Source organism: Phyllostomus discolor, chromosome X, assembly GCF_004126475.2.
Source record: "Phyllostomus discolor isolate MPI-MPIP mPhyDis1 chromosome X, mPhyDis1.pri.v3, whole genome shotgun sequence".
Taxonomy (NCBI): domain Eukaryota; kingdom Metazoa; phylum Chordata; class Mammalia; order Chiroptera; family Phyllostomidae; genus Phyllostomus; species Phyllostomus discolor.
In genome coordinates this window covers 34,790,817-34,817,448 of record NC_050198.1, presented here as the reverse complement: position 1 = coordinate 34,817,448, position 26,632 = coordinate 34,790,817, and the positions used below count along the sequence as shown (strand labels likewise).

The window sequence follows — 26,632 nt, the reverse complement described above, 5'->3', positions numbered from 1 at the left end:
ACACAATATATTTGTCCCATTCCTTGGTGGACTGTATGTGCAGCCTTTTGGGGAATGCCAAATTGTATATGTTCCTTTGTTTAAGTGTTCTCTGTATTCGTTCAGTAATCACAAAGTATCTCATATACCAAACACTTAAAATTTTAGATATAGGCAGAACAGGATTGACGCCCTAAGGGTTAGTGTTTAGGGCTTCTTTCATTTCTAAAATTACAATAGGTGTGTAAGAGAGGCTTTATACCCTAATGCAGTGCCTGGCATTAACAGTGAACTCACTCTGCCAAGAACTGTGTAGTGATATGCAATTTCAGCCAGAATAAAGTTTGCAAACTGATGAAATAGTTACAAAGTAACTAAGACTTATGTGTACTACGATCAGTCCTTAATAGTGTTACACATTTCGAGAGGATACAGAAAGGGCCTCACAGTAACAAGTTGCTACTATGGGCTGCTATGTACAGTGACCATGGCACCCTATCATCACCCTACAGGTTGCTTGGTCCCTCTGCTGCTGCTGACATCCTTCAGCTGAGCAGCAGCCTTCCCTTACAAAGCCGGGGTCGAGCACGCCTCCTGGTGGGTAACGATGATGTCCACATTATTGCCCGGTCTGACGATGAACTGCTGGATGACTTTTTCCATGATCAGAGCACAGCCACCAGCCAAGCAGGCAAGTTTTTATGGTGAAAGGGGGTGGGTACATTTTTGTTAGATTCTACTTTTTCCCTGCTGAGGGAAAGCAGAACAGTGCCTGGAGAAGTCCCATCTTATAATAGAATCCAAACCACTCAGTGACTTAACCAAAGGCAACAAAAACTTTTATCTCTCCATACCTGTGATGTGCCACAGCTTGTGATAAACATTGGGTCCTGTTAAGGAAATACTGCAATTTTGGGGTCATTTGACACATGACAAGACAAAGGATCTCACTCTCCTTTGTTCCTCTGCAGGGACCCTGTCCAGCATCCCCACAGCCCTGACCCGCTGGACAGAGGAATGTAAAGTTCTTGATGCTGAGAGCATGCACGACTGTGTTTCAGGTGTGTGATGACAGCTTGGTTATCAGGGCAGTAGTGAGACCTCCAGTTCTGGAACAAATACATGGAAAGTTGTTTCCTTGGTTGTCTGTGGCCACAAGCTCTGCCTCTTGGGTTCCCCTACTACCTCCCCTGAGTAGCCTCTGATCTTTGCTCCTTTGATCCAGTTGTTAAAGTGCCCATTGTCAATCACCTGGAATTCCTGAGGGATGAGGAGCTGGAAGAAAGGCGGGAGAAACGCAGGAAACAACTGGCTGAGGAAGAAACAAAAATAACTGACAAAGGCAAAGAAGATAAGGAGAACAGGGATCAGAGTGCACAGGTGATTCCTCAGGGCTGGGAGGATTCATCTTTGGCTATGTCTGCCTTAACTTTCTACGCTTCTGACATATACGTGGCACCAAGAGTCATTGAAGAATCCTCGAACATTCACATTAAACCTGAGAAATGATCCATTCCAAATTTGCTGTATACTATCATGGTTTGGGGAAAAGAATTCAAACCCAGAGGGAAAATAATTTCTCTAGTGTCTTGCTGGGGAAAATGAGCCAGAACCAGAGCAGCTCCTGACTCACCAGTCACACTGTGTATTCTCTACCTTCAGTGACTGCAGCTAGACAAGAATAATAACTTTGACTCAACCATGCTCTTGGTGGTTCAGTTCCATTTTTCTCAGTAGATTGCCTTACCAAGTGTGTGGGAGGTGGGAGGGAACCACCTTACAGGATACCTTACAAGATAACCTATTCCTCCATCTGGTTAGGCTTCAGGGTAGAGAAAATGTTTTCTACCCAGAACCCCATCACCAAATGTTATTTTCTCAAAATCTCTACCATGATTTTGAGAATCATGGCATCTTAAAATCTGAGAAAGAAAGCTATCTACCTATTTCTGACACTTCCGGAACCTCCAACAGTATACCTTTAAAATATATTAGTAAAAATGAATAGGAATATACAAAGAAATTTAAAAACTTGAAACACTTTATTATAATCCCACTCAGCAATTAGGGTACCCAATGGATTAAAAATAAGAATATTGAAATATTCAGTTACGATAACAAGCTTCATCTAACAAATACATTTGTGTAGAACTTTTACCTAATAAACAGTAACATTGTTTTAAACATGTGAAAGGGGATAGAAAATAAGCAAGCCTGGCGTGTGATTGAAAAAGCCAGAGTAGATAAAATGAACCCAAGGAAGGGAAATATATGTAGATGAAATTTACAGAAATTTTTGCTGGTCTCATGATTGAATTCAGGTCATGTGCTATGTCCAGCCCAGCTCGAAAGTGGTTTTTATCCTCTCCTCTCATTCTTCAGTCAGCTACCTGGCAGTTTCCCCCTTGTCCCCAAGCCATTTTTTAACATGAGTGTATGTTTGAGAAATTAACACATTTGCACACTAAAGTGCTTATCTTCCATTTAAGTTATTGAACACCTAGATGGCATATGTAGGGAATGGTGACTATTAAAGTTGACCTCTATCTTGCGTGTTTGCAGAGTCCCACAATCGTCTGTCCCTTCTCTTTGCAGTGTACGTCATCTAAGACAAATGACTCCACTGAACAGAACCTCTCAGGTAACTCTCCCTTCCTGTTTCCCATTCTTGCTAATTGGCTGGTTCTTTTCCTGACCCTTCAATGTAGCTGGCCCAAGTAGGCTGAAGATGAACACCAGTGCTCTGTGGGATGAGGTAGTAGATTGTATAGTTTTAGGGTCATACCCCATCTTGGAGATAACTATACAGTCTACTGTCTTTCCCACGGTGGTACACTACCCCTCTGACATGCTCTGTTCAACTTCTTGTTCTGATTACGCTATGCTGCCTTCTGGCATGTGTGGTGGGTCTATGTGTCCCGTCCCCTTTGCTGATTACTCTGGTATGCTGCTTCGTGAGAACACCTGATGACAGTGGTTTCCCAAATGCCAGTCCTTGGTGAAAATGAACAAAATAACAGAGGTTTAATGAGTTCTTTAGAAAGCTGAATTTATTCAACTTTAAAAGGACTGTTTTTTATAGCGATTATGTCCTTTCTGGTTCTTTGGCGTCAGAATATTTTTATGAAATGATATTGATGGGGTTTTGTTTCTTACTTGGCTAAGCTAAAAGTGGGTAACCCAAGTTCTCTTTGTACTTTTTACTTTCTATATAAATTGTATAGGTCTGTGGAATCTAAAAGGGTAGAACATTATCTTGAGCAGCCTGCTACTGAGGAAAGTAGTTCTGTGGGCTAAATGGTCTTACTACCATATGCTTTCTGTTCTTTAAATATCAGTAGCCATTTCGTGAGTCTTATAGGTCCACGTGGTATTATATGTCTCCCCCACCTATTTCCTCAGAACTTCTGCTTCCATATATGTTTTGTCTCCTTTGGCACTTGAGTTGGGAAATGATTGTACCAAAACCTACACAATCTTTTTTAAAGCAGTGAAAGAGGGTAGGTGTCCTGGTGTCCTTAATCTAGCAAAAGGTGTTTGAAAGGGTCTGTCATCCCATAATATGACCTCTTGCCTACTGCCCTTGCTAGAAGATTCTGCTTATGCCAGGGTGAGGTAGTAAGTTGTATTGTTGTGGGGTAGGGATTTGAGGCCCCAATTAGAAGATAACTATACAACTTACTACTTTCCCTGGTATGTGGCATATGCACACTTAGTCTTGACAAAGTTGCTTCCATCAGACAGAATTATAGATGTTTCTTGAATGATCAGGACTGGAAGAAAAGGGTGGGGGGAGGGGGCTGCTGATATTTATAGAGTGGAGCAAATATAAAGTGAATTTAAATTTGAACTTTACCTCTTTCTGGGGCACAGAAGAGATTTAATTTTTAGGATCTACAAACAGATCTCCAATTCTAGGGACTAAGATAGCACTGTGCCTTACTTAGCCTTTATTCTGGGTATACCAGACCAGCCACGAGCTGTTCCTAGGAGCAATTGGTGGTCAGGGGGAACCCCGCATTACTGGCTGGGTGGGATACTTGTCAAGCCACACATGCTGATTGAGTGGCTCTCCAGGTCCTTGGCTTATTGCCCCTTAACACACCTATTGTCCTTCTTTCCGAGAAAGATGGGACTCCTATGCCTGACAGCTACCCAACAACCCCATCTTCAACTGATGCAGCTACATCTGAGTCCAAGGACACCCTTGTCACTCTACAGCCCTCACAGCAACAATCAACACTCCCACCCCCACCAGCCTTGGGAGAGATTCCTCATGAGTTACAGTCCCCAGCTGGAGAAGGGGGGAACTCTGCACAGCTGTTGATGCCTGTAGAGCCAGAGGAATTGGGTTCTACACGGCCAAGTGGAGAAGCAGAAACAACTCAGATGGAGTTATCTCCAGCTCCCACTATAAGTGAGTAGTTTCAAAGTTTGGCAGGGTGGAAGGAGGTAGTACAGGAGGGGGAAATGGACATTCTTGTAGTTTCTCTTTCCTCTCTTTAGTGAAATAGTAGAAGCTTAAGTCCTCAAGTAGTACGATCTCAGCTTACAGGTTAGCTTTCTTAGCTAAAGTTGAGGTTTCATCTCTGTGTCCTCAAGTGATTATACATCTGAGTATCTAAATGATACTAGTGATTATGCCAACAGTTTATTGCGGTAGTCACTCTGTTCCTGGGCTATGACACTGGGCTTATTTAACTTCTTTAAAAGCAATGCTCCAAAGTAGATAGTGTTATCTCCATGAATAAACTGAAACTTAGAAGTGAAATAATTAGCCCAAGGTCAATAAATGATTGAGCTAAGATTAAAATTCAGATCTGTGTGACTAAAGCTTGCTCCCCATCAGTAGTTCTAGGGATGGCAAGCACATGACCCAACACATACAGCGCTCCCATGTTGGCAGACATCATTTATCTTGTGGCACTATTTCCCCTTGGTCTAAAATGGGGCCTCAGAATTCTCAGCAGTATTCTTAATTGAAACCTTAAGATACAGGGATTCTTTTCCTTCAAGAAACCTTGTTTGTTGATATGAATAGAACCAGCATGCATGTACAGTTGGTGCCTACGGGAAATATGCAAGTGACAGGATCCGTTACCTGGTGTGCCTAGGAAGATGTGTCACAGGCATGCCTGGAACACCGTAAATGTTCAACAGGTGATAGAAAGGACTTGACCTGAACCTTTTAAAGTAGGCGAAATTGAGTGAGAACATCAGGCTAGTGTGGTGTTAAGGTAGAGAAGTGAGAGGTCTAATCTGGCTGCTTCTTAATTCCAGGCAGAGATCTAACCTCTCCATGTGACTTCCTCCTAGCCTCTCTTTCCCCAGAGAGAGCTGAAGATTCTGATGCACTGACAGCTGTCAGCAGTCAACTGGAAGGCTCTCCCATGGACACCAGCAGCCTGGCTTCCTGTACCCTGGAGGAGGCTGTGGGTGACACCTCAGCAGCTGGCAGTTCTGAGCAGCCCACAGCAGGCAGCTCTACTCCTGGGGATGCCCCACCAGTTGTGACAGAAGTACAAGGCAGGGGTGATAGGTCAGGGGAACCTGCCCAGGCTCCTGAAAACGGGTAAGCATTGTGTGAGTAAGAGGAGGGCAAGATGTGTTGGTGGGTATTTCAGGCCACATTCATACTTGTTAACTAATGCACGTGCTTTGTACACTGGGGAAGGTCAAGCTGGTTTCTGTGAGAAAGGGGTATGGTAGGAGTGCTTTATGAATGGGAAACGTAATACAGAGAACAATGTGAAAATGATTTCCTTTAGCTCTACCCCTGCGTCCTCTGAGAGTTCTTCCACCAGAGAGTCTGCTGTGGCCATTTCTGGAGCAGATTCCCAGGGAATCCTAGAGGAGCCACTGCCTTCAACAAGCAGTGAAGAGGAAGATCCCCTTGCAGGTGAGCTACATGTGTGCTCAGGCCATCCTGAGGTTCTTTAGGATTCTCGTAGCCCTTAGCATGGAAATGCCCACCAATCAAATGGTTCTATCTATTCAGATGGAGGGTAGGCATATATGTGGGAGGAGGACCATCAATAAGGGTATGCTGAAGCTACATAATGGAATGAGCCCAGGCTTTGGAGTCAAACTGATTTTTGCTCAAGTCCCCTCTGCCACCTTCTGCCTTAGTACCTAGGGCTATTACCTAACCTCCCTGATCTTCTTGATACTGAGAGGGTGATAATAGCTACATGTTGCGGTCTTGATGAAGGTTAAGTGACAGTGTACGCACGGAACCTGGAACATAACAAGAGTATTCTGAGCCTGGGGTTGGTGGGTGACCCATGTCTCTGTGTCCTTTGCCTGCAATAAGGACAAGCTGGTTGCCTCAAATAAGGCCATAGGTTTCTTTACTTCATTTACATCTCAGGCATCAGTAGAGGTGTGAGTTCCTTTACCTTTTTCATCTCCCTTCAGGTATAAGTCTTCCTGAAGGTGTAGACCCTTCTTTTCTGGCTGCTCTGCCTGATGACATTCGCCGAGAAGTACTGCAGAACCAGCTAGGTATACGTCCACCAACCCGGACTGCCCCTTCTACAAATGGCTCAACTCCTGCAGTGGTAGCGAGTCCTGGTGTGACTGAAGTGAGCCCTGAGTTCCTGGCCGCCCTCCCTCCAGCTATCCAGGAGGAAGTATGTGAGCGGGAAGCTAGTGGGGCCAGGCTGCCTGGCTGTAAGTATTCTCCACATTGACTTCTTCTGCTCCAAAGGTGCTGGCACAGCAGAGGGCTGAACAACAGCGACGGGAACTGGCACAGAATGCCAGCTCAGACACCCCCATGGACCCTGTGACCTTCATCCAGACTCTACCCTCAGACCTGCGCCGTAGCGTCTTAGAGGACATGGAGGACAGTGTGTTGGCCGTGATGCCACCTGACATTGCAGCCGAGGCTCAAGCCCTGAGGCGAGAGCAGGAAGCCCGGCAGCGGCAGCTCATGCATGAACGCCTCTTTGGGCACAGCAGCACCTCTGCACTCTCTGCCATTCTCCGAAGTCCAGGTATGGAGGGGAGGCAGTGGATGGGCTCTGAAATGTTGAACTTTGGCCATACGAGGCTCTGTTGTTGCCCTTTGTATTACCTAGACCTAGCTCACTACGCCACTTCCCAGTTTCAGTTTCTTCCTCTTTTTTCTTCCAGCTTTCACCAGTCGCCTGAGTGGCAACCGTGGGGTCCAGTACACTCGCCTTGCAGTACAGAGAGGTGGTACCTTTCAGATGGGAGGTAGCAGCAGCCATAACAGGTACCTTTGCCTTTTATCAACTTGCCATTTGACCTGTCACATCTACAATTAGGTCAGCTCTCTTAATTTATAGGTGGAGAGGCTGGATGACCTCTCTAGGGTGTTTTCATTGAATGAGTGGAGGAGCCAGATCTTTGGACTTCCCCTTCAGAAAGCCACACTTTTGGTTTAGTGTAGCTACTATAGATCATAACCACAAAGTAAGGCAAGCTGGCACTAGCTATGATTGCAACAAGGAAAGTCATCTGCCTCCCATGCAAATAGTGAAACAATGAGCAGCTTGCCTTTGAGATTGTAGTGTCTAGGCTGCAGATACAGAGAGGAGTTCATTATTAACCAGGCTGAAGTAGAGTCAGATGTGAAGGAAGTGATCAGTTCCTGTATAAGGCAGGCAGCTATGCATGGCAGGCAACCCCCCTACCCACTCCAATAGCCTAAAGAATGCAGAAATAATCATCATCTCCTAAGACTGTAGGGACAGTCTGATTTTACCAATTGATGATACAGACCTGGGCTGGAATCTCTGCTCTCTTCTCAGTCATTGTGTGATGTAGGGCAGGTCACTAATCTGTTTGAGCCTCTTGTTCATCTCAAAAATGGGTGATTCTCTCAGCCAAGACGGAGGCAAAGTAGATACACTTTGCTTCCTTGCACAACCAAAAGAAGGACAACAACCAGAACTGTCAGAACACCAAGTGTGTGGAAGTATGACAACCAAGGAGTTAGAGAAGAAACATTTATCCAGAACAGTAGGAGGGGTGGAGACGGGCAACCAGGGCAGAGAGGACTCATGGCAAGGTGACAGACCAGGCAGTCCCACATTCACATGTGGGTAAGCGGAGAGGAACAGCTGGCGAGTGAGACAGACCACACAACCCAGGGTTCCAGCACAGGAAACCAAAACCTCAAAACCTATGGCTGTAAAAATCTGGGGGGGTTGCAGTGGCGGGAGAAACTCCCAGCCTCACAGGAGAGTTTGATGGAGAGACCAACAGAGTTCTAGAACATTCACAAACCCACTCACCTGGGAAACAGCACCAGAAGGTCCCCATTTGCTTCTGCATAGCAGAGGAAGTGTCTGAAAGCCAGCTGAGGGTCAAGCAAGTGGCATTGTTCCCTCTCAGACACCTCCCCCACAGTGTCACTGCAGCAGTGTGGGTTGTGCTGCCCTGGTGAATACCAAAGGCTCCGCCCCTTAAAACATGACATTTGCAAGGAGATGAAGAAATATGGCCCAAATGAACGAACAGATCAAAACCGCAGGAAAAGAACTAAGTGACGAGGAGATAGCCGACTTATCAGGTGCCAAGTTCAAAACACTGGTAATCAGGATGTTCACAGAAATGATTGAGTATGGACACAAAATAGAAGTAAAAGCTATGCAAAGTGAAATAAAGAAAAATATACAGGGAACCAACAATGAAGGGAAGGAAACTGGGACTCAAATTCAACGATTTGGAACAAAAGGAAGAAATAAATATCCAACTGGAAAAGAATGAAGAAACAAGTCAAAAAGAGGGGAGAGGCTTAGAAACTTACAGAATAACTTTAAATGTTCCAACATCCGAATCATAGGAGTGCCAGAAGGAGAAGAGGAAGAGCAAGAAATAAGAAACTTATTGGAAAAAATAATGAAGGAAAACTTACCCACTCTGGCAAAGGAAATAGACTTCCAGGAAGTCCAGGAAGCTCAGAGAGTCCCAAAGAAGTGGGACCCAAGGAAGCACACACCAAGGCACATTATAGTTACATTACCCAAGATTAAAGAGGAGAGAATCTTAAAAGCAGCAAGAGGAAAGGAGAGAGTTACTGACAAAGGAGTTCCCATAAGACAAGCAGCTGATTCCTCAAAAGAAACCTTGCGGGCAAGAAGAGGCTAGAAGGAAGTATTCAAAGTTATGAAAGGCAAGGACCTATGTCCAAGATGACTCTATCCAGCAAAGCTATCATTTAGAATGGAAGGGCAGATCAAGTGCTTCCTAGATAAGGTCAAGTTCAAGGAATTCATCATCACCAAGCCCTTATTATATGAAATGTTAAAGGGACTTATCTAAGAAAAAGAAGAAAATCAAAACTGTGAACATTAAAATGACAACAAACTCACAACTATCAACAACTGAACCACAAAAACTAAACAAACAACTGGAACAGGAACAGAATTATAGAAATGGAGATCACTTGGAGGGTTATCAGTGGAGAGGGGAGAATGGGGGGAAAGTTACAGGGAATAAGCACAACTGGTAGGCACAAAATAGATGGGGAGGTTAAGGATAGTACAGGAAACAGAAGCCAAAGAACTTATATGTACAACCCCATGGGCCTGAACTAAGGTGGAATGCTGGTGGGAGGAGGGGTACATGGCGGAGGGGATGAAGGGGATAAAAAATGGGATAACTCTAATAGCATAATCAATAAAATATACTTTAAAAAATGGGTGATTCTTTAGTCTTTACAAGCAGCCCCTTGAAGAACCTGTTACAGACACTGTAGAGTGCCTGGTACGTAGTAGGCACTCAAGGGCAATTATTATTTACTGTTAAGATCCCTTGGATTGGACACCCTCCGTTCTCAAGCCTCCTTGGAGGTATCCAGCTCATCTCCCTCTGGATTCTAGAGCTCTAGCTAAAGTGTTAACCCAGAAACCATGCTCTCTTCCAGGCCTTCTGGCAGTAATGTGGACACTCTCCTCCGCCTCCGAGGACGACTCCTTCTGGACCATGAAGCCCTGTCTTGTCTCCTGGTCCTACTTTTTGTGGATGAACCAAAGCTAAATACTAGCCGTCTACACCGAGTACTGAGAAATCTCTGCTACCATGCCCAGACCCGCCACTGGGTCATTCGCAGCTTGCTGTCCATCTTGCAGCGCAGCAGTGAGAGTGAGCTATGCATTGAAACACCCAAGCTGTCCTCAAGTGAAGAAAAGGGCAAAAAGTCAAGCAAGAGCTGTGGGTCAAGCAGCCATGAGAACCGGCCCTTGGATCTGCTGCACAAGATGGAATCTAAGAGCTCCAACCAGCTTTCCTGGCTCTCAGTATCCATGGATGCAGCCCTAGGCTGCAGAACTAATATATTCCAGATCCAGCGTTCAGGTGGGCGCAAACATACTGAGAAGCATGCAAGCAGTGGTTCTACTGTCCACATCCACCCCCAGGCTGCTCCTGTTGTCTGCAGACATGTTCTGGACACACTCATTCAATTGGCCAAGGTGAGGAGCTTGAAGGAACGGCCTAGGTGAAATCCAAACTCAGGGAACCAGCAGGTCTTTCTTAGCTCCCATTGCTAAAGCTTGTATTGTTTCTGGGAAATTGTCCAGTAAATAACTTTGTGGATTTTTTATTTTTACTGTACGGTCTTTATGCATTATCTCATTCAGTCATCAAAACAACCTTCAGCAGTCTGTGTTATTTCAATTTGACAGATAAAGAAGCTGGGATACAGAAAGTTTTAGTGGCTCTGCCATGCAGCTAGGAAGTGTTGGAGCTGAGTGGACCTAGAACTGAGTTTAGTCCTGCTTTTTAATAAGCATTGCTGCCATTTGTTAAGGGCCTGCCTGCCTTGTGCCAGGAACTGTGCAAAATATACAATATCCTTTAATTGCCTTTAATTTCACAAGGGTGGTGTAAATGTCTTCCCATTTTATAAGTAGAGATTGATAATCAAAAATTATCCGTTAATCCTCTCCCTCAAAGCCCTTGTTTCTTTCGGGCTGCTTTGCCATCAGTTGGATAAAACCATATGACAGCTCTCCTATGTTACCAAAGCTGTCCAGAGGAGTGGAGAGCCTAGGAACCAGTTGTTATTCCTTGTCAAGAAGACATACTTTCTATGTAGGCCCCATAGACCAAGCTTGTTCTTCTGTTCCCTGCAGGTATTTCCCAGCCACTTCACACAGCAGCGGACCAAAGAAACAAACTGTGAGAGCGATCGGGAAAGGAGCAGTAAGCAGGCCTGCAGCCCATGTTCTTCACAGTCCACTAGTAGTGGCATTTGCACAGACTTCTGGGACTTACTGGTGAAACTGGACAACATGAATGTCAGCCGGAAAGGCAAGAACTCTGTGAAGTCAGTGCCAGTGAGCACTGGTAGTGAGGGGGAGTCCTCCCCATACAGCCTGGAGGCCTCTCCACTGGGGCAGCTCATGAACATGTTGTCACACCCAGTCATCCGCCGGAGCTCTCTCTTGACTGAGAAACTCCTCAGACTCCTTTCTCTCATCTCAATTGCCCTCCCAGAAAACAAAGTGTCGGAAACACAGACTAATTCTAGCAGCAGTACTTCCTCTACCACTGTAGCCACCTCAACCACAGCTACCATCACTGCCACTTCCAACACGCCCACTCCCCCTGCTGCAACCACCCCTGTCACTTCTGCTCCAGCCCTGGTTGCTGCCACGGCTATTTCTACCATTACTGTAGCTGCTTCAACCACAGTGACGACCCCCACGACTGCTACCACTACTGTTTCAAGTAAGTGTGGATGTAGTCTGGGAGCTATGGGGTGTGTACACCCTCTGACCCCCACCTCCCCATCCAGTTATTTTCCCCTAAATGATGGTGATTGCCTTGGTTTGTGTTTGTGAGACCCAGATGTGTTCACTGTTGTCCTTACCAGACCAGGCTCTCCTTCTCTCCTCTTCCTTCCTTCTTCTTCTCCTCTCCCCCCCCCCACATACACTCTTCTGTGAAGACCAGCAGGCATTCACTGAATGTGGCTAAGCACCACATTCAGGAGGAGAGCTAGAAGGTTCTTGTCTTCAAAGAACTCCCAGCCTTTCCAGCCTGGTGGAGGGAGCCAGTTCTCAGAGGAAAGAGTTCAAGAGCAAGCAGGATACAGTGTGAATCAGGGTAGAATATAGTAGCCAGGCTGTTTTAGGAAGTAAAGAGAATGAGTCTTACAGCAGACTAGTAAGAACCACATGAAGAAGTAGGTTTTGGAGAAGGGGCTGTCAGGACTCTAATAGTAGGGCAACAGTTGAGAAAAATATCTGGGATTCTTTGTCAGTCCTTGGCATCCCAAGTCATTTGGCTTTGGTGGGCAGTTCTCCGTTGTATCTATTTTCCCTTTCTGAGGCCCTGGACAGTGATTCCTTGGTTCTGCCGCTTAAGTCTTTAGCATGTTGAGTCTCAGAGGCTTACAGTGTTCCGTCTGTTTCCTCGAAGCTACTACTAAGGCCAGCAAATCTCCAGCGAAGGGGGGTGATGGGGGCAGCAGCAGTGCAGACTTTAAGATGGTATCTTCGGGCCTCACTGAAAACCAGCTGCAGCTCTCTGTGGAGGTAAGTCCAACCTCTTCCTGTCTCCCAAGGTTGGGGGAGAAAGGGTAGACGGATGGATAAGGTTTTACTTCTCAAGTTGGAACTTAACTCCTTTTCTCTTTTTTTCTCCAGGTGTTAACATCCCACTCTTGTTCTGAAGAAGGCCTAGAGGATGCAGCTAATGTGCTACTACAGCTCTCTCGGGGGGACCCTGGAACCAGGGACACAGTTCTCAAGCTGCTACTGAATGGAGCCCGCCATCTGGGTTATACCCTTTGTAAACAGATAGGTAATAATGGAGTAAAGCACCATGGTTTTTCTTCTTTTTTCTTTTTTAAGTATATTTTATTGATTATGCTATAACAGATTTCCCAATTTTTCCCCTTATTCCCCCTCTGCCCTGCACCCCCCCAACCTTCCAGCATGCCTACCTTGGTTTATGTCCACAGGTTGTACATATGAGTTCTTTGATGTCTCTTGTTTCCTATACCATTTTTAATCTCTCCCCATCTATTTTATGTCTACCAATTATGCTTCTTATTCCCTGTACCTTCCCTTCCCATTATCTGCCCCCCCCCTACTGAAAACCCTCCCTGTGATGTTCATTTCTTTGATTTTGTTCCTGTTCTAGTTGTTGGCTTAGTTTTTGTTCTTGTTATTTTGGGTTCTTGGGTTCAGTTGTTGATAGTTGTGAGTTTGTTGTCATTTTACTGTTCACAGTTCTAACTTTCTTCTTTTTCTTAGATAAGTCCCTTTAACATTTCATATAATAAGGGCTTGGTGATAATGAACTCCTTTAACTTGACCTTATCTGGGAAACACTTGATCTGCCCTTCCATTCTAAATGAAAGCTTTGCTGGATAAAGGAATCTTGGATGTAGGTCCTTGTCTTTCATGACTTTGAATACTTCTTTCCAGCCCCTTCTTGCCTGCAAGGTTTCTTTTGAGAAATCAGCTGCTATTTTTATGGGAACTCCTTTGTAGGTACCTCTCTTTCCTCTTGCTACTTTTAAGATTCTCTCCTTCTCTTTAATCTTGGATAACTTAATGATGATGTGCCTTGGTGTGTTCCTTCTTGGGTCCAACTTCTTTGGAACTCTCTGGGCTTCCTGGACTTTTCAAAAGTCTATTTCCTTTGCCAGATTGGGGAAATTTTCTTTCATTATTTGTTCAAATAAGTTTTCACTTTCTTACTCTTGTTCTTCTCCTTCTCGTACCCCTATGGTTCAGATGTTAGAGCGCTTAAAGTTGTCCCATAGGTTCCTAAACCTCTCCTCATTTTTTTTTGAATTATTGTTTCTTCATTCTGTTCCAGTGGGATGTTTATTTCTTCCTTTTGTTCCAGATCATTGATTTGAGTCCCCATTTCTTTCCCTTCACTGTTGGATCCCTGTATATTTTGCTTTGTTTCAGTTTGGGTAGCCTTCATTTGTTCCTTCATTTTGCAACCAAGCTCAATCAGTTCTGTGAGCATCCTGATTACCAGTGTTTTGAACTCTGCATCAGATAGTTTGGCTATTTCCTCATCACTTAGCTCTCTTTCTGGAGTTTTGAACTGTTCTTTCATTTGAGCCATATTTCTTTGTCTCAGTGTACCTGTTATGTTGTAAGGGGGTGGGGCCTTAGATATTCACCAGGATGGAACAACTCTCTTCTCTGTGTTGTGGTGCTGTCTCTGGGGGAGGGGTCTGAGAGGGGACAATGTGACTCGCTTGCTCTGCTCTAGCCCCACTTTCCAACGAACTCTCTCATGTGAGACTGGGAGTTTCTCTCACCGTGGCAACCCCCGCAGTAGTTTACAGCTAGCTTTGAGTCTGTAGTTTCCCATTCAGCAAGCCCTGCTTTGCCCACAACAGTCCACCGCCTTGCCGCAGGTCTTCTACCCTCAGCTGCCCAGCTCCACTACTCCTACTGGTCTGGGCAAATGTTCCTTTAACTCCTTGGTTGTCAGAGTTCCATGCAGTTTGATTTTCTGGCACTTCTGGTTGTTTATTGTTTTTAGATTGGTTGTTATCCTTTTGGTTGTGTGAGGATGCAAAGCATTTCTACATACACTTCCATCTTGGCCAAAACTCTGTAAGCATCATGTTTTTCTGAAACCTTGCACTTACGCATCACCTCCTTCTGGAAGCCTTCCCTGAACCTCCAAGCTGAATCAAACTCCTATGCTTCTATCGCACAGCACCAACCTTTCTTCTCTCATAGCACTGAAAATACTGGGTTGCCATCTAGTTTCTTCTCTTGAGTTCTAAAAGAGCAAGACTGGGTTCTCTCTACATCCACAGAGCCTGGCACATGGCAGGTAATCCATGCTTAGTAAAGGTAGGTGAGCATGCATAAGACTGGCAGTGCCTTCTTGTTTCTCCATTCTGGGCACTTATAAGAGCCCCATGACAACCTGCTGGGGCAGCTTTGCCACCTCAGAGGTGCGCCTACACTGCATTCAGGCTCAGGAATTGACGATCACAGTAATGCCATCTGCCTTTGTATAATTTAGAGGGTACAAAAATTGTAAGAATACTTGTAAATCATCTAGTTTCAGTTGTCTTCCTTCTGGTTTTGCCAAGAAGAAAACTAAAATCCAAGTGGTAAAGTGATTGAGTCAAGGAATAGAGCCAGATCTTTCTTTCTGTTTAGTCTCTTTGCTCTCTCCCATCCCCACCCCAATCATGGGTCTCCCTAGATATCAGCCACATGCTTAGTTATCTACTTGTCATAAATGTCCCTGGAGCTGAGGTGATAAGAGAGTTGATTGGACTGTAGGACCCAGGGCATTCTTTGCTACATAAGAATTGTAAGGTTCTTCTGGAAGAGGCCTCTGACCTTCCTTGACTGCTACCACACCCATGCAACATCCTAGGCACTCTACCATAGTTACCACCTAATTCTCAGCAGCCTTGTGAGGTTAGGAAGTATTAGTCCTATTAAGGTAGGTAAGCAATTTGCCTAAGATCACCACAAAAACCTCAGAATTTCAAAAGGTATGCAGGCTCCAAAACAGATGCTTTTTCTCTCTGCACTGACCTGCGTTTTGTGCAGTTTCAACAGATTCTTGAGGCCAGGTAAATTGGTAGTTTCTGGGTCGTTAATTGACCCATAGTACACATGGCAAAGTGAAATTCCTACTTACTCTAAGTTCTCTGTAGCTGAGCAAAAAGAATGACCTGGGCAGGTTTCTTGGAAAGGTTTGCCTTTTAGCTGCTTTACTGGGCAAGTCTCTGAACATTTGCTGGCTCCTCCACCTACCAGGTACCCTTCTGGCCGAGCTACGGGAATACAACCTGGAACAGCAGCGGCGAGCCCAGTGTGAGACCCTCTCTCCTGATGGCCTTCCCGAGGAGCAGCCACAGACCACCAAACTGAAAGGCAAAATGCAGAGCAGGTGGGTAGAAGCTGCCCATTTGGCTGTCATACTAGAATCTTAGACATTCTGAAAGGTGGCTCTTGCTGGTTTCCCCTCTGTCTGGGCAGATTTTCTTATCTGTCCTATTCACATTTGACCCTATTTTTTTGTTTTTGCCTACTTGCGAGATTTCCTTGTGAGATTTCTTACTCCTCTGGTTGATACCAGAAAGCCCTGCTTGCTGAGTGTTTACGCTTTGATGCTGTCAATATACGCAAGCCACCTCTACACTATCCAGGTTTGACATGGCTGAGAATGTGGTAATTGTGGCATCTCAGAAGCGACCTCTGGGTGGCCGGGAGCTCCAGCTGCCTTCTATGTCCATGTTGACATCCAAGACATCTACCCAGAAGTTCTTCTTGAGAGTACTGCAGGTCATCATCCAGCTCCGAGACGACACGCGCCGAGCTAACAAGAAAGCCAAGCAGACAGGCAGGCTAGGTATGAAATTGGAGTGTCCAGTTGAGGGGCAGGGTTGGTGGTGGAGAACCCAGAGTCCCTGGAGGGCAAGACTTAATATCATGTCTCCTTCCTGTTTGAACTTTCCAAAAGGAAGTGATGAATCTTTCTTAAAATGTTGATAGCTGCATTCTGTATCTCATTCAAGCTGCCTGCATAGGAAATGCATAGTGCAAGTAGGAATTAAGGGGGAGTGGAAATCTGGCAAGGAAATTGAGGACGGATCTTTTGCTAAACAAAATTTTAACTCACTGAGTGTGCCTCCTTTCTGTTTCCTTGATCACTTCTGACTAAAACATTACAGCCATGTTGCCTGAGCCATGGCTTGCCAAATCCTACGTCTTTCCTCCTGTCCCACAGAATCCTGTCACCTGCTACCATCCATCTGCCTAGCACCATGTCCCCTGCCCTTGTCTGTAACGGTAGCTCTTAGTGCGTGATATGAGCACTCTGAAGCTGCCTGAGCTAAAGCTCAAAGAGCTCAGCAAGATGCCCTGTGGCCGCCCAGGAGATGGGAGAGTATTGGGCATTCCCTCTTTTTACATTTCATATCTTGCCTTCTTTCTTTCTCCCAGGTTCCTCCGGTTTAGGCTCAGCTAGCAGCATCCAGGCAGCTGTTCGGCAGCTGGAGGCTGAGGCTGATGCCATTATACAAATGGTACGTGAGGGTCAAAGGGCGCGGAGACAGCAACAAGCAGCAACGGTTAGCATGATGCCTGTGGCCCCTCATTCATTTGTCTCTCCCCACCACATCATCAGTGGGGTTTCACTGCCCTTACCTTGTATGCTTTTGCATTAAGTTTGCTATACGAATGCTTTGGGCAACAGGGTTACTTTCTGTTGGTGTTTTTTTTTTTTTAATTGTTTGTTGGTTTGGTTTGATCTGATTTTAAGCTTGGCCATCATACCCCACTCCCAGCTATCCCGTCAACAGTGGCGCTTTTGCAAACTACATAATGCTAATAAGTGTCTGGGTTCTGAGGGGATGTGGGATGAATCTTTTTCAGTCTCATGGAATTATTCAGGTACATCTTAGGAGACATCTTAGGAGTTCTACTCTTGAAAGTCCCCCAAGTTTGGTACACATCCCATACAGCCCTTTCTGGTTATGGCTGTTCCCTCCACCCTGGCCTCTGCCTCTGTTTTCCATACTCCTTTGGCATTTAGGCACTCAGGTACTCTTAGGAGGAAGGCTTCTGGTTCCTAGATAGCTGGCTCATTGTTGGGATTCCAGCACAGGGTGACTTAGGGAAAGGCCTGGCACCCTGTATTTATGCTGTGGCACTGTCATTGTTTTCCTGTCCTTGCATCATGCAAGTCATCTTCCCAAGATCCAGGATAAAAAGTATCCTGACATCTGCTTTTTCTTTCTGTAATTCCTATTATGCAGTATCATTTCATTGAGCAAGCTGGGAACAGCCTCGAACTTGAGAGCCTTGACTCCAACTGGGTAGAAAGGGAAAATAGAGAGCTATTGTTCTGGAGTATTTTTTCTTTCTGCCCCAGCCTCTTTCCCACAACAGATGTTGTTTTGTTTTTGTTTTTTAATAATCCCACCCATCAAAGGTTGCACTGATTCCCCTGTTATTTTACCTTTTGTGAACAAAGAGCAAGCCTCTCTTCTGCCCATCTCAGCTTTATATTTGTGTACACTTGTAAACTGTCCCCTGAAGAAATCTTGAAGTCTTTATCCAAGAGGCTGGTGTGTGACTGGACGTAGGTCTGGAATAGAGTGGAGGCAATGCAGGCATCCAGGGAGGGAGCTTGCCAGCTCAGGACAGCAAACTTGTTGGGAAGGCCATTCTTTTGTCATGGAGAGCTAGAAGAACTACCCGAGTTTCCTGACCAGATACAGGAAGCTTCTTTCTAAGCTTATGATGTGTGAGAAGTGGCAGGGCCGGCTCCTAGCCTGTCCCTAAAGAATGCGGAGCTGCACCCTTTACGTGACCTTGTCTCCCTTTTATCCAGTCGGAGGGAAGCCAGTCAGAAGCATCTGTCCGGAGGGAGGAATCACCTATGGATGTGGACCAGCCATCTCCCAGTACCCACGACACTCAGTCCATTGGTCAGTACTGCTTCTCGTTTCCAGCCCAACAAAAGAAACAATTAGCCTTCATGGAATGTCTGCTGGAGCCCCTTTTCTCGACATAACATAAGCTCAGCGTTAATAGGCGTTTACGAACCAAGATCACTGATCATCAACCACCTCACCCTTGTTGCAGATTCGTAGCACATATTGTGATTCCTGTAGTAAAGAAACTGTGATGTGATATGCGTGGGCGCAGCATGTATTTGAGTCTTGGCTCCCTCGTTTACTAGCCCTGAGATCTGAGGCAAACTTCTCTGCTTAAGTTTCCTCTTTTAAAATAGGGGTGTTCAGCAGTGGATGGTGTGGCTCAGTGGATTGGGTGCCATCCTGCAAACCAAGAGGTGACTGATTCGATTCCCATTCAGGGCATGTGCCTGGGTTGCAGGCCAGGTCCCCAATTCGGGGTATGTGAGAGGCACCTGATTGATGTATCTCTCATACATCAATGTTCTTCTCCCAGTCTTTCTCCCTCTCTTCCCCTCCCTCTAAAAATAAATAAAATCTTTTTTTAAAAGGGGGGTGTTCATAGTTAAGATTGAATGAATTAATGTGTGTATATAGTGCTTAGAGCACTACCTGGCACACAGTGGGTGCTATTACTAACAGCATTTCTCCAAGTTAATTGTACATAGAATACTTTTCAGTACCCCCTTATTTTAAAAAAAATATTTGTTTTGGTTTTTTGTACATAGAATACTTTTTGGTGCTCCCTTTTTAAAAAAAAATATTTGTTTCGTTTTGTTTTTTAGGGAGGGAGAGAGAAAAAGAGAGAAACATCAATCTGTTGCCTCTCACATGCCCCCAACTGGGGACCTGCTCTGTAACGCAGGCATGTGCCCTGACCAGGAATTGAACCAGCGACATTTCAGTTTGCAGGATGACGCCCAACCCACTAAGCCACACCAGTCAGGGCACTTTTTGGTGCCCCTTTAACATACTCCTTTGGGATAATGTTGTCATAGAATGTCCATTTTTGAGCTATGGTATATTAGAACATTTAATAATTCATAGGTACTCTGGGAATTAATGAAGTAGGAAGTAGACCAGCACTGTGTGGTAGAACTTTCCTGCAGTAGCCACTGTTTCAGGTGCACTAGCCACATTTCAAGTGCTCCATAGCCTGCATTTGAATTTGAAATGTGGCTAGCGCAACTGAGGAACCAATTTTTTTTATTGTATTAATCTTATTTAGTTTAAATTTAAATGCCATTCAGTACAGGACTAGAGATTGCTTTCAGGTGTCACTTAGTATTATTCAGGGGCCACTGAGCAGTCTACTTGATCTATGTAATGGCCTCTGCGTTTGGCCTGGGGGGAATCTAAATGAAGAGGAAACTTTGAAGGCTTTCTGACTCTCTCCTCTGTGTGCCCTGTAGGCTCGGATGGAAACTCACAGGGGGAGAAGGAGAAGGAGGAGAGGCCACCTGAGTTACCCCTGCTCAGTGAGCAGCTGAGCTTAGATGAGCTGTGGGACATGCTGGGAGAGTGTCTAAAGGAACTGGAGGAATCCCATGACCAGCATGCGGTGCTAGGTGCGTCGTGGCCTGAGGGCCCAGGTCCCAACCCACTAATCTGCACCGGGGCTGCCTCTGCCTGCCTATTTTTTTTTTCTTCCAGGTCACCTCTCTTTCTCAGTGTCTCTGTAATAGGAATTCAAAGGAGAGGGGTTTTGTTTTGTTTTTTCTCTGACTCCAGTGTCAGGGAAAAAAAAATACTTGCCTTCTTTTTTTATGGCTGGTATCTTTTACTTTTTAGACCAGGGGAATCTTTATACAACTGGTTGCCTATCCCGTTTTTCTTTGGCTTTGATGAAGCTCTGACTTCCTCTTTGGCTTCATTTTTCTATGCTGTCATTATATTTCTCCTGCAAGTTTTCATTACTTCTTCCATATTGTGCTTTTGTAATTTGATTATGAAGAAGAGGTTTATAAGTTGAAGTTTGTAAAATGTCACCTCCTTATCATTGCTACCCCCAGTGCTACAGCCTGCCGTCGAAGCCTTCTTTCTGGTCCACGCCACAGAGCGGGAGAGCAAGCCTCCTGTCCGAGACACCCGTGAGAGCCAGCTGGCACACATCAAGGACGAGCCTCCTCCACTCTCCCCGGCCCCCTTAACCCCAGCCACTCCTTCCTCCCTTGACCCATTCTTCTCCCGGGAACCCTCATCTATGCACATCTCCTCAAGCCTGCCCCCTGACACACAGAAGTTCCTTCGTTTTGCAGGTACAGGGAACTCTTAGGCCCCCAGATGTAGAGGGCTTCATTTTTTACAAGACGGTTTCATACGTTTTATCCTTGCCTGGTGCACACGTGTGCACATGGGTCGGGGGGGGGGGGGCGGTTGGAAAGCGAGGCCGGTGAGGTAGGGACTGCCTGGAAGCCCTTGTGTGCCACACTACCTTTTTTTCTTACAAAGAAGAAAGAGTTGCTGACTGGATGGCTATCATCCAGTCTTTTGGGACCCACAATGGCTGATTCCTGTTCTCCTTTCTCATCCCAGAGACTCATCGCACTGTGTTAAACCAGATTCTACGGCAGTCTACCACCCACCTTGCTGATGGGCCTTTTGCTGTTCTTGTAGACTACATTCGTGTCCTCGACTTTGATGTCAAGCGCAAGTATGTGCCCTGGCTATTGGTGGGGGTGGGAACTCTCCCAAGTGGTATCTCCCCTCCAGAAGGGAGCCAAAATTCCTTCTAGGGCAGTGTTTCCAGAGAAAGAAGTTTCCCATGGTGGCAGCCCTTAGAAGAGTACTGGGTGGGAGGGAGAGACTTATCTGTGCCAGTGACAGTCACTGTACCCAAATACTTGCTGGCTTTCTCTACTCCAGTCTCCATTCTTCATCAGAGAGATGTGAGCCTTTGTTTAACCATGTGATTTCTAAAGTCCCATTCCATCCTTTGGGGTAACACAGGAGTTACAGGTAGCCATAACAACAGCAGGGTTCAAGGGACCTCCACAACATTCCTGCCTTCCCTACTCTTCTGTCTGTACACCAGCACAATTATCTGCTTGTTACAGAAATTCTATGCCACAATCTCTGTGGGCCCTTGTTTTGGTGGAGATGGGGAAGATTGACAGTTGACAGTGAATGACGTATCTCTCCCAACTACTGGACATTTTGCCAGGGCTACAAGTGGGGAGCAGGGATCAGAGTGGTTGGAGGATGGGGAAAGCGTCATTGTGAGTCTTCACTCTAATCAGGCAAACAGAAGTTTGCTCTGCCACCCCCCAATCCTGTTTTCCTTCCTTCCTTCCTTCCTTCCTTCCCTACCTCCCAAGATACTTCCGCCAAGAGCTGGAGCGTTTGGACGAAGGGCTCCGGAAAGAAGACATGGCTGTGCATGTCCGCCGTGACCATGTGTTTGAAGACTCTTACCGTGAGCTGCATCGGAAATCCCCTGAAGAAATGAAGAATCGCTTGTAAGAGCCCAGAGCAGAAAACAGACAAGATGGGAGGGTGGGGACCCTCTTCCTCTGTCACAGTGAAGCCTTACTCAGGCACCAGATGTACAAGGGGACTTACGGAGGTGTTGCTCTCCCCAGTAGGAATTCCTAATTGGAATCTAGCTTATATCATCTCACTGGGCTGCCTCCCATCCTCTTAGCCTGGTCTCATAAGACTGGTCTTCTGCTGGCTGGCCAGCCTTTGGCTGAGGCTGTCCAACAGTTACCAGACAGAAGAGTCTTTGGCGTTTACAAAGATAAACCTTCTGGCTTCTCAGAGAGAGCTAATTGCTCTCTGGTGTATTTGAAGCCACCTAGAGGAGATCGGCACTTTGTAATGCCAGAGGTCACAGGAGCAATGAGATGATAGCCCCATGGGAGCAGTTTAGATGCTCCCAAACTTTGAGAAACTTGATTTCTCCCATGCCACGTGGCATGGGCTTGCTATCCATGTAAGCACACAGGAAATCAGGGGCTTCTGAGACAGGCTGGGCCCTGCTCCTCCACTACCAAACCTTCCAGATGTCAGACTCTGTGCTCAGCACTCTCTGGCACTACTTGACCCCTGTTTTCCCTAAGTGAGACCTCATTTAGGCCTCTATACCGTTCCTACTGGCGTTCTATTAGTGATGCCCATTTTGTCCCAGAGCCCTCCTCTAGGCTGTCCTGACACTCTGCGTTCACCTCTGTCCTGTGATCTTGCACTCCCTGTCCACAGCTTCAACCACTCGCTGACTCAGGTCATGCTGTGTGAATGAATGGATTTGTCCTGGGCTAATGCACATCTCTGTTTCTGCTCTCTTATGCAGGTATATAGTGTTTGAAGGAGAAGAAGGGCAGGATGCTGGAGGGCTCCTGCGGGAGTGGTATATGATCATCTCTCGGGAGATGTTTAACCCTATGTATGCCTTGTTCCGTACCTCACCTGGTGACCGAGTCACCTACACCATCAATCCATCTTCCCACTGCAACCCCAACCACCTCAGCTACTTCAAGTTTGTCGGACGCATCGTGGCCAAAGCTGTATATGACAACCGCCTCCTGGAGTGCTACTTCACTCGGTCCTTCTACAAACACATCTTGGGCAAGTCTGTCAGGTGAGGATGTGGCACAGTCCTGGGGCTGTTGTCAGTCCTAGGAATCAGGTCCTTTCTGTGTGTCCCACCCCTCTGCTGCCTCTCCTCCATCCCAACCCATGACCCTGTCTAATTGTGTTTTTCTAGATATACGGATATGGAAAGTGAAGACTACCACTTCTACCAGGGCCTGGTTTATCTGCTGGAAAATGACGTCTCCACTCTAGGCTATGACCTCACCTTCAGCACTGAGGTGGGCCAGGAAATTCTGACTTCTGCACATTCCGTCTAGCCTGGGAGACCCATTCTGGGATCACCCTTGAATTGGCATTGGATAACCTCATAGTTTTAAGGAAGTGTCTTGACTTCTTAAAGTCCCATGCCCCATTTCCCATTTGGCAGAGACCAATGGGTATTTGTATGAGACATCACAAACAGAAAAACCAGAATTTGTGAAACAATCCAGGCTGTTTCTTAGTTTCCCCCTTTGTAAAAAGCAGCAGTGCTTCAGTACATGATCCAGTACATACATTCTTTATTCCCAAAAGAAGTTCATTGTAGAAAAATTATATACATGAAAATGAAATGTTTTTAAGGCAACTCTTCCATCAAATTGTTTTCTGTGAAGATTGTGTTGTGTTATGTATGTTAGCTGTGTCTCCGCGCCCCCCCCCCTGCCCTTTTACCCTTGCTCTTTTCCTATTAGGGAGTTATGAACTCGTGAGAAAAGTCACTGTTTTGGTTTTGGGGGGGGGGGTTTGTTTGTTTGTTTGGTTGGTTTTTTATGACCTTGCTTTGTCTCTCTGCCCAGGACATGGCAAAGAATTTAGGGTGTGTTCCCAAATATCTGTGTAAATCCCATCCTAGACCAAGCCTGATACATATGATTAGTGTTTTTGGGTGTTCTAGGTCCAAGAGTTTGGAGTGTGTGAAGTTCGTGACCTCAAACCCAATGGGGCCAACATCTTGGTAACAGAGGAGAATAAGAAGGAATATGTACACCTGGTGTGCCAGATGAGAATGACAGGTAGGGGAAATGTCCCTTAGACCCCCATGTTGCTCAGTATGGGAAGAGATCCGGTCTCACTTCATTTCACTCACATTGTTTTCTCTCTTCCCCTATGCCGGCCACAAATGCCTTGCACAAAAGGAATCCAAAAACTTAACCAAAAATATTTCCCTTTATCTACCATCATGGGGGTGGGCAGAGATAGAGTGGCAGGTGGGGCAGGCAGACTAGTCACCATCTTAGTAGCAACAGGAGCCAGATTGGGGGTATCTCTGACCTGTAACAGTTGTTTGAATTCAGATGTCACATGACATGGTTCTCTCTCCAGGAGCCATCCGCAAACAGCTGGCGGCTTTCTTAGAAGGCTTCTATGAGATCATTCCGAAGCGCCTCATTTCCATCTTCACTGAGCAGGAGTTAGAGCTGCTCATATCAGGACTGCCTACAATCGACATTGACGATTTGAAATCCAACACTGAATACCACAAGTACCAGTCCAACTCTATTCAGGTGAGCTGCTGCTGGCATTCCCCCACCCCCTTCATCCCTAAGCAGTGCTAGTTTGTATGATACCAAATCTACCAGTACTCTTAGGGGAAGGGCATTACATATGACCACTTACCTATATGTAACTCCTCATTCTTCTGGATCACATTTTCAGGTGATGTTCTTGCTCATCCTATGACTGAACTGAAGCCCATTTCACAAAAGAGACTAGTCTAGAGTCCAAGGCCCATTCCCCCTCTTCCGTTAAGAGCTCTCTATCTAATGCTGGCTTCTTGTGTCCCTTTTTGCAGATCCAGTGGTTCTGGAGAGCATTGCGTTCTTTTGACCAAGCTGACCGTGCCAAGTTCCTCCAGTTTGTCACAGGTACTTCCAAGGTGCCCCTGCAAGGTTTTGCTGCCCTTGAAGGCATGAATGGCATTCAGAAGTTTCAGATCCATCGAGACGACAGGTCCACAGATCGCCTGCCTTCAGCTCACACATGGTAAGAAGAAGGGTTTGTTCTCCTTTTTGGCATTCAGATTGAGTTTTCATATATACCACTTTTAGGCCCCTGTCCCCTGTCGGGAACTCAAATCTGGCCCTGGGGTAGCTCAGATTGGCTAATTTTTTTGGAGAGGCTGATGTCTGAGATGTGAAGCTGGCCCAGACTCAACAGTGAGGCTGGAGAGACATTGCTGATGAACACCACCGTGTGAGAGACATTATATTCAAGGGCTCTCAGTGTGGCTGGAGCAAGGAGTTAGAGTTGAGGGGAGCAAAGACCTCAGCAGGAGTCAGATCACTAGCGACTCTGAATAGCTCCTTGGAGCTTACATTCTAGCCCATAGACAAGGCCATTGTGTTTAAGAAGTGGCAGGGTCAGCCCTGGATGGTATAACTCAGTGGATTGAGTGTGGGCTGTGAACCAAAGGGTTGCCGGTTCAATTCCCAGTCAGGGCACATGCCTGGGTTGTGTGCCTGGTCCCCAGTTAGGGGCCATGTGAGAGGCGACCACACTTTGATGTTTCTCTTCCTCTCTTTCTCCCTCCCTTCCCCTCTCTCTAAAAATAAATAAATAAGAAGCCTTTAAAAAAAAGAAGTGACAGGTTCAGACAGGTTTTAGATGCCTGAAGGCCAGTAATGGGCCAGATTAGAGGAGGGCAAACCAGGCTAGGACAGGATTGGGAGTCCACAAGAAGCAAGGAGTGGGTTCCCTCAGGGAGAAGTCAAGTCAGCATGGTGGAAAAACAGGGATTTGGTTATCACTTGTTCATTATGCACTGATCTTTCTTCTTTCCCTAGTTTTAATCAGCTGGACCTGCCTGCCTATGAGAGTTTTGAGAAGCTCCGTCACATGCTACTATTGGCCATCCAAGAGTGCTCTGAAGGCTTTGGGCTGGCCTAATAAGTCCCAACCCCCCACCACTGTGGGGTTTTTCTACCATTGTTGGACCTGGGAATGGGGGAAATAAAAACAAATGAACCAGAAAGAAAATGTTGATACCAATAAATGAAATCCACCGACTCACCATGTGTGTGTCCCAGCTGCCCCAATCTTTTCCAGTGCATACCTGCTCCCTTTTTCCTGCTCATTCTTTCTCCCCCTCTCTTTTTCTCACCTCCTCTCCCTGTTCCATGCCGTCCATGATCCCCAGCCCATGTGTTAAAAAGGCAATAGCCTTTGCAGGGACTTGTTTGTCCCAACTGTTTGAACAGTGTGCTCCTCAGAGTCTGTGTTCAGAAGGATTTGCTGCATTGAGACTTGAAACCTTTGGATAGGGGAAAAAATTATATATATATATATTTTTTTGTTCTGTTTGCATTTCTTAATTTGTGCTTGGAATGTGTTGATGTGCACAGCTAATGATTCAATGCGAGACAAAATTGGCGTCTGTGTTGTGGAGGTTTCAAATAAAGAGCACTCTTCATAACTCACTTTTCACAATGGAGTTTTTTTCAAACTAAAAGAAAATAAACAACTCTTGAGAAGCACATGCTAGACATGTGGAGAAAAGGTCCAAATGGACTCCCCAGAAAACTCTGTTCCACCACCACTGGTGCACCCTCTTTCAAAACTGGTTTTCCTGTAGTCAGGAGAGGGAAACAGCTACTAGGAACCGGTGCAGGTAAATCAGTTCTTTACAATAGGATGTGCCCTTGTGGGGGGGGGGGGGGGGGTTCTGGTGTGAGT

At 45.9% G+C, this 26,632-nt stretch overlaps 1 protein-coding gene across 16 annotated transcripts in view; it reads left to right on the top strand.

Annotated features, from left to right (window-relative positions):
• The window catches only part of HUWE1 (HECT, UBA and WWE domain containing E3 ubiquitin protein ligase 1), a 158,728-nt gene extending 132,352 nt beyond the window's left edge, over nt 1-26,376 (top strand). For 11 of the 16 annotated variants that reach the window (XM_036016756.1, XM_036016762.1, XM_036016758.1 and 8 more), the window contains 28 exons: nt 492-670; nt 951-1,040; nt 1,205-1,359; nt 2,575-2,620; nt 4,109-4,396; nt 5,260-5,551; nt 5,748-5,878; nt 6,397-6,611; nt 6,689-6,977; nt 7,117-7,219; nt 9,878-10,424; nt 11,088-11,685; nt 12,379-12,494; nt 12,606-12,762; nt 15,723-15,855; nt 16,115-16,317; nt 16,911-17,038; nt 18,304-18,400; nt 19,801-19,956; nt 20,401-20,646; nt 20,924-21,041; nt 21,706-21,846; nt 22,680-22,967; nt 23,094-23,199; nt 23,856-23,973; nt 24,284-24,465; nt 24,753-24,943; nt 25,744-26,376. In XM_036016756.1, the coding sequence (XP_035872649.1) occupies nt 492-670; nt 951-1,040; nt 1,205-1,359; nt 2,575-2,620; nt 4,109-4,396; nt 5,260-5,551; nt 5,748-5,878; nt 6,397-6,611; nt 6,689-6,977; nt 7,117-7,219; nt 9,878-10,424; nt 11,088-11,685; nt 12,379-12,494; nt 12,606-12,762; nt 15,723-15,855; nt 16,115-16,317; nt 16,911-17,038; nt 18,304-18,400; nt 19,801-19,956; nt 20,401-20,646; nt 20,924-21,041; nt 21,706-21,846; nt 22,680-22,967; nt 23,094-23,199; nt 23,856-23,973; nt 24,284-24,465; nt 24,753-24,943; nt 25,744-25,846 (5,416 nt within the window). In that variant the 3' untranslated portion in view covers nt 25,847-26,376. Of the gene's footprint in view, nt 1-491; nt 671-950; nt 1,041-1,204; nt 1,360-2,574; nt 2,621-4,108; nt 4,397-5,259; nt 5,552-5,747; nt 5,879-6,396; nt 6,612-6,688; nt 6,978-7,116; nt 7,220-9,877; nt 10,425-11,087; nt 11,686-12,378; nt 12,495-12,605; nt 12,763-15,722; nt 15,856-16,114; nt 16,318-16,910; nt 17,039-18,303; nt 18,401-19,800; nt 19,957-20,400; nt 20,647-20,923; nt 21,042-21,705; nt 21,847-22,679; nt 22,968-23,093; nt 23,200-23,855; nt 23,974-24,283; nt 24,466-24,752; nt 24,944-25,743 lie in introns of those variants that run through there. The other 5 variants (XM_036016760.1, XM_036016766.1, XM_036016763.1 and 2 more) reach the window with 4 other exon arrangements.
• Nucleotides 26,377-26,632: the final 256 nt, after the last annotated feature.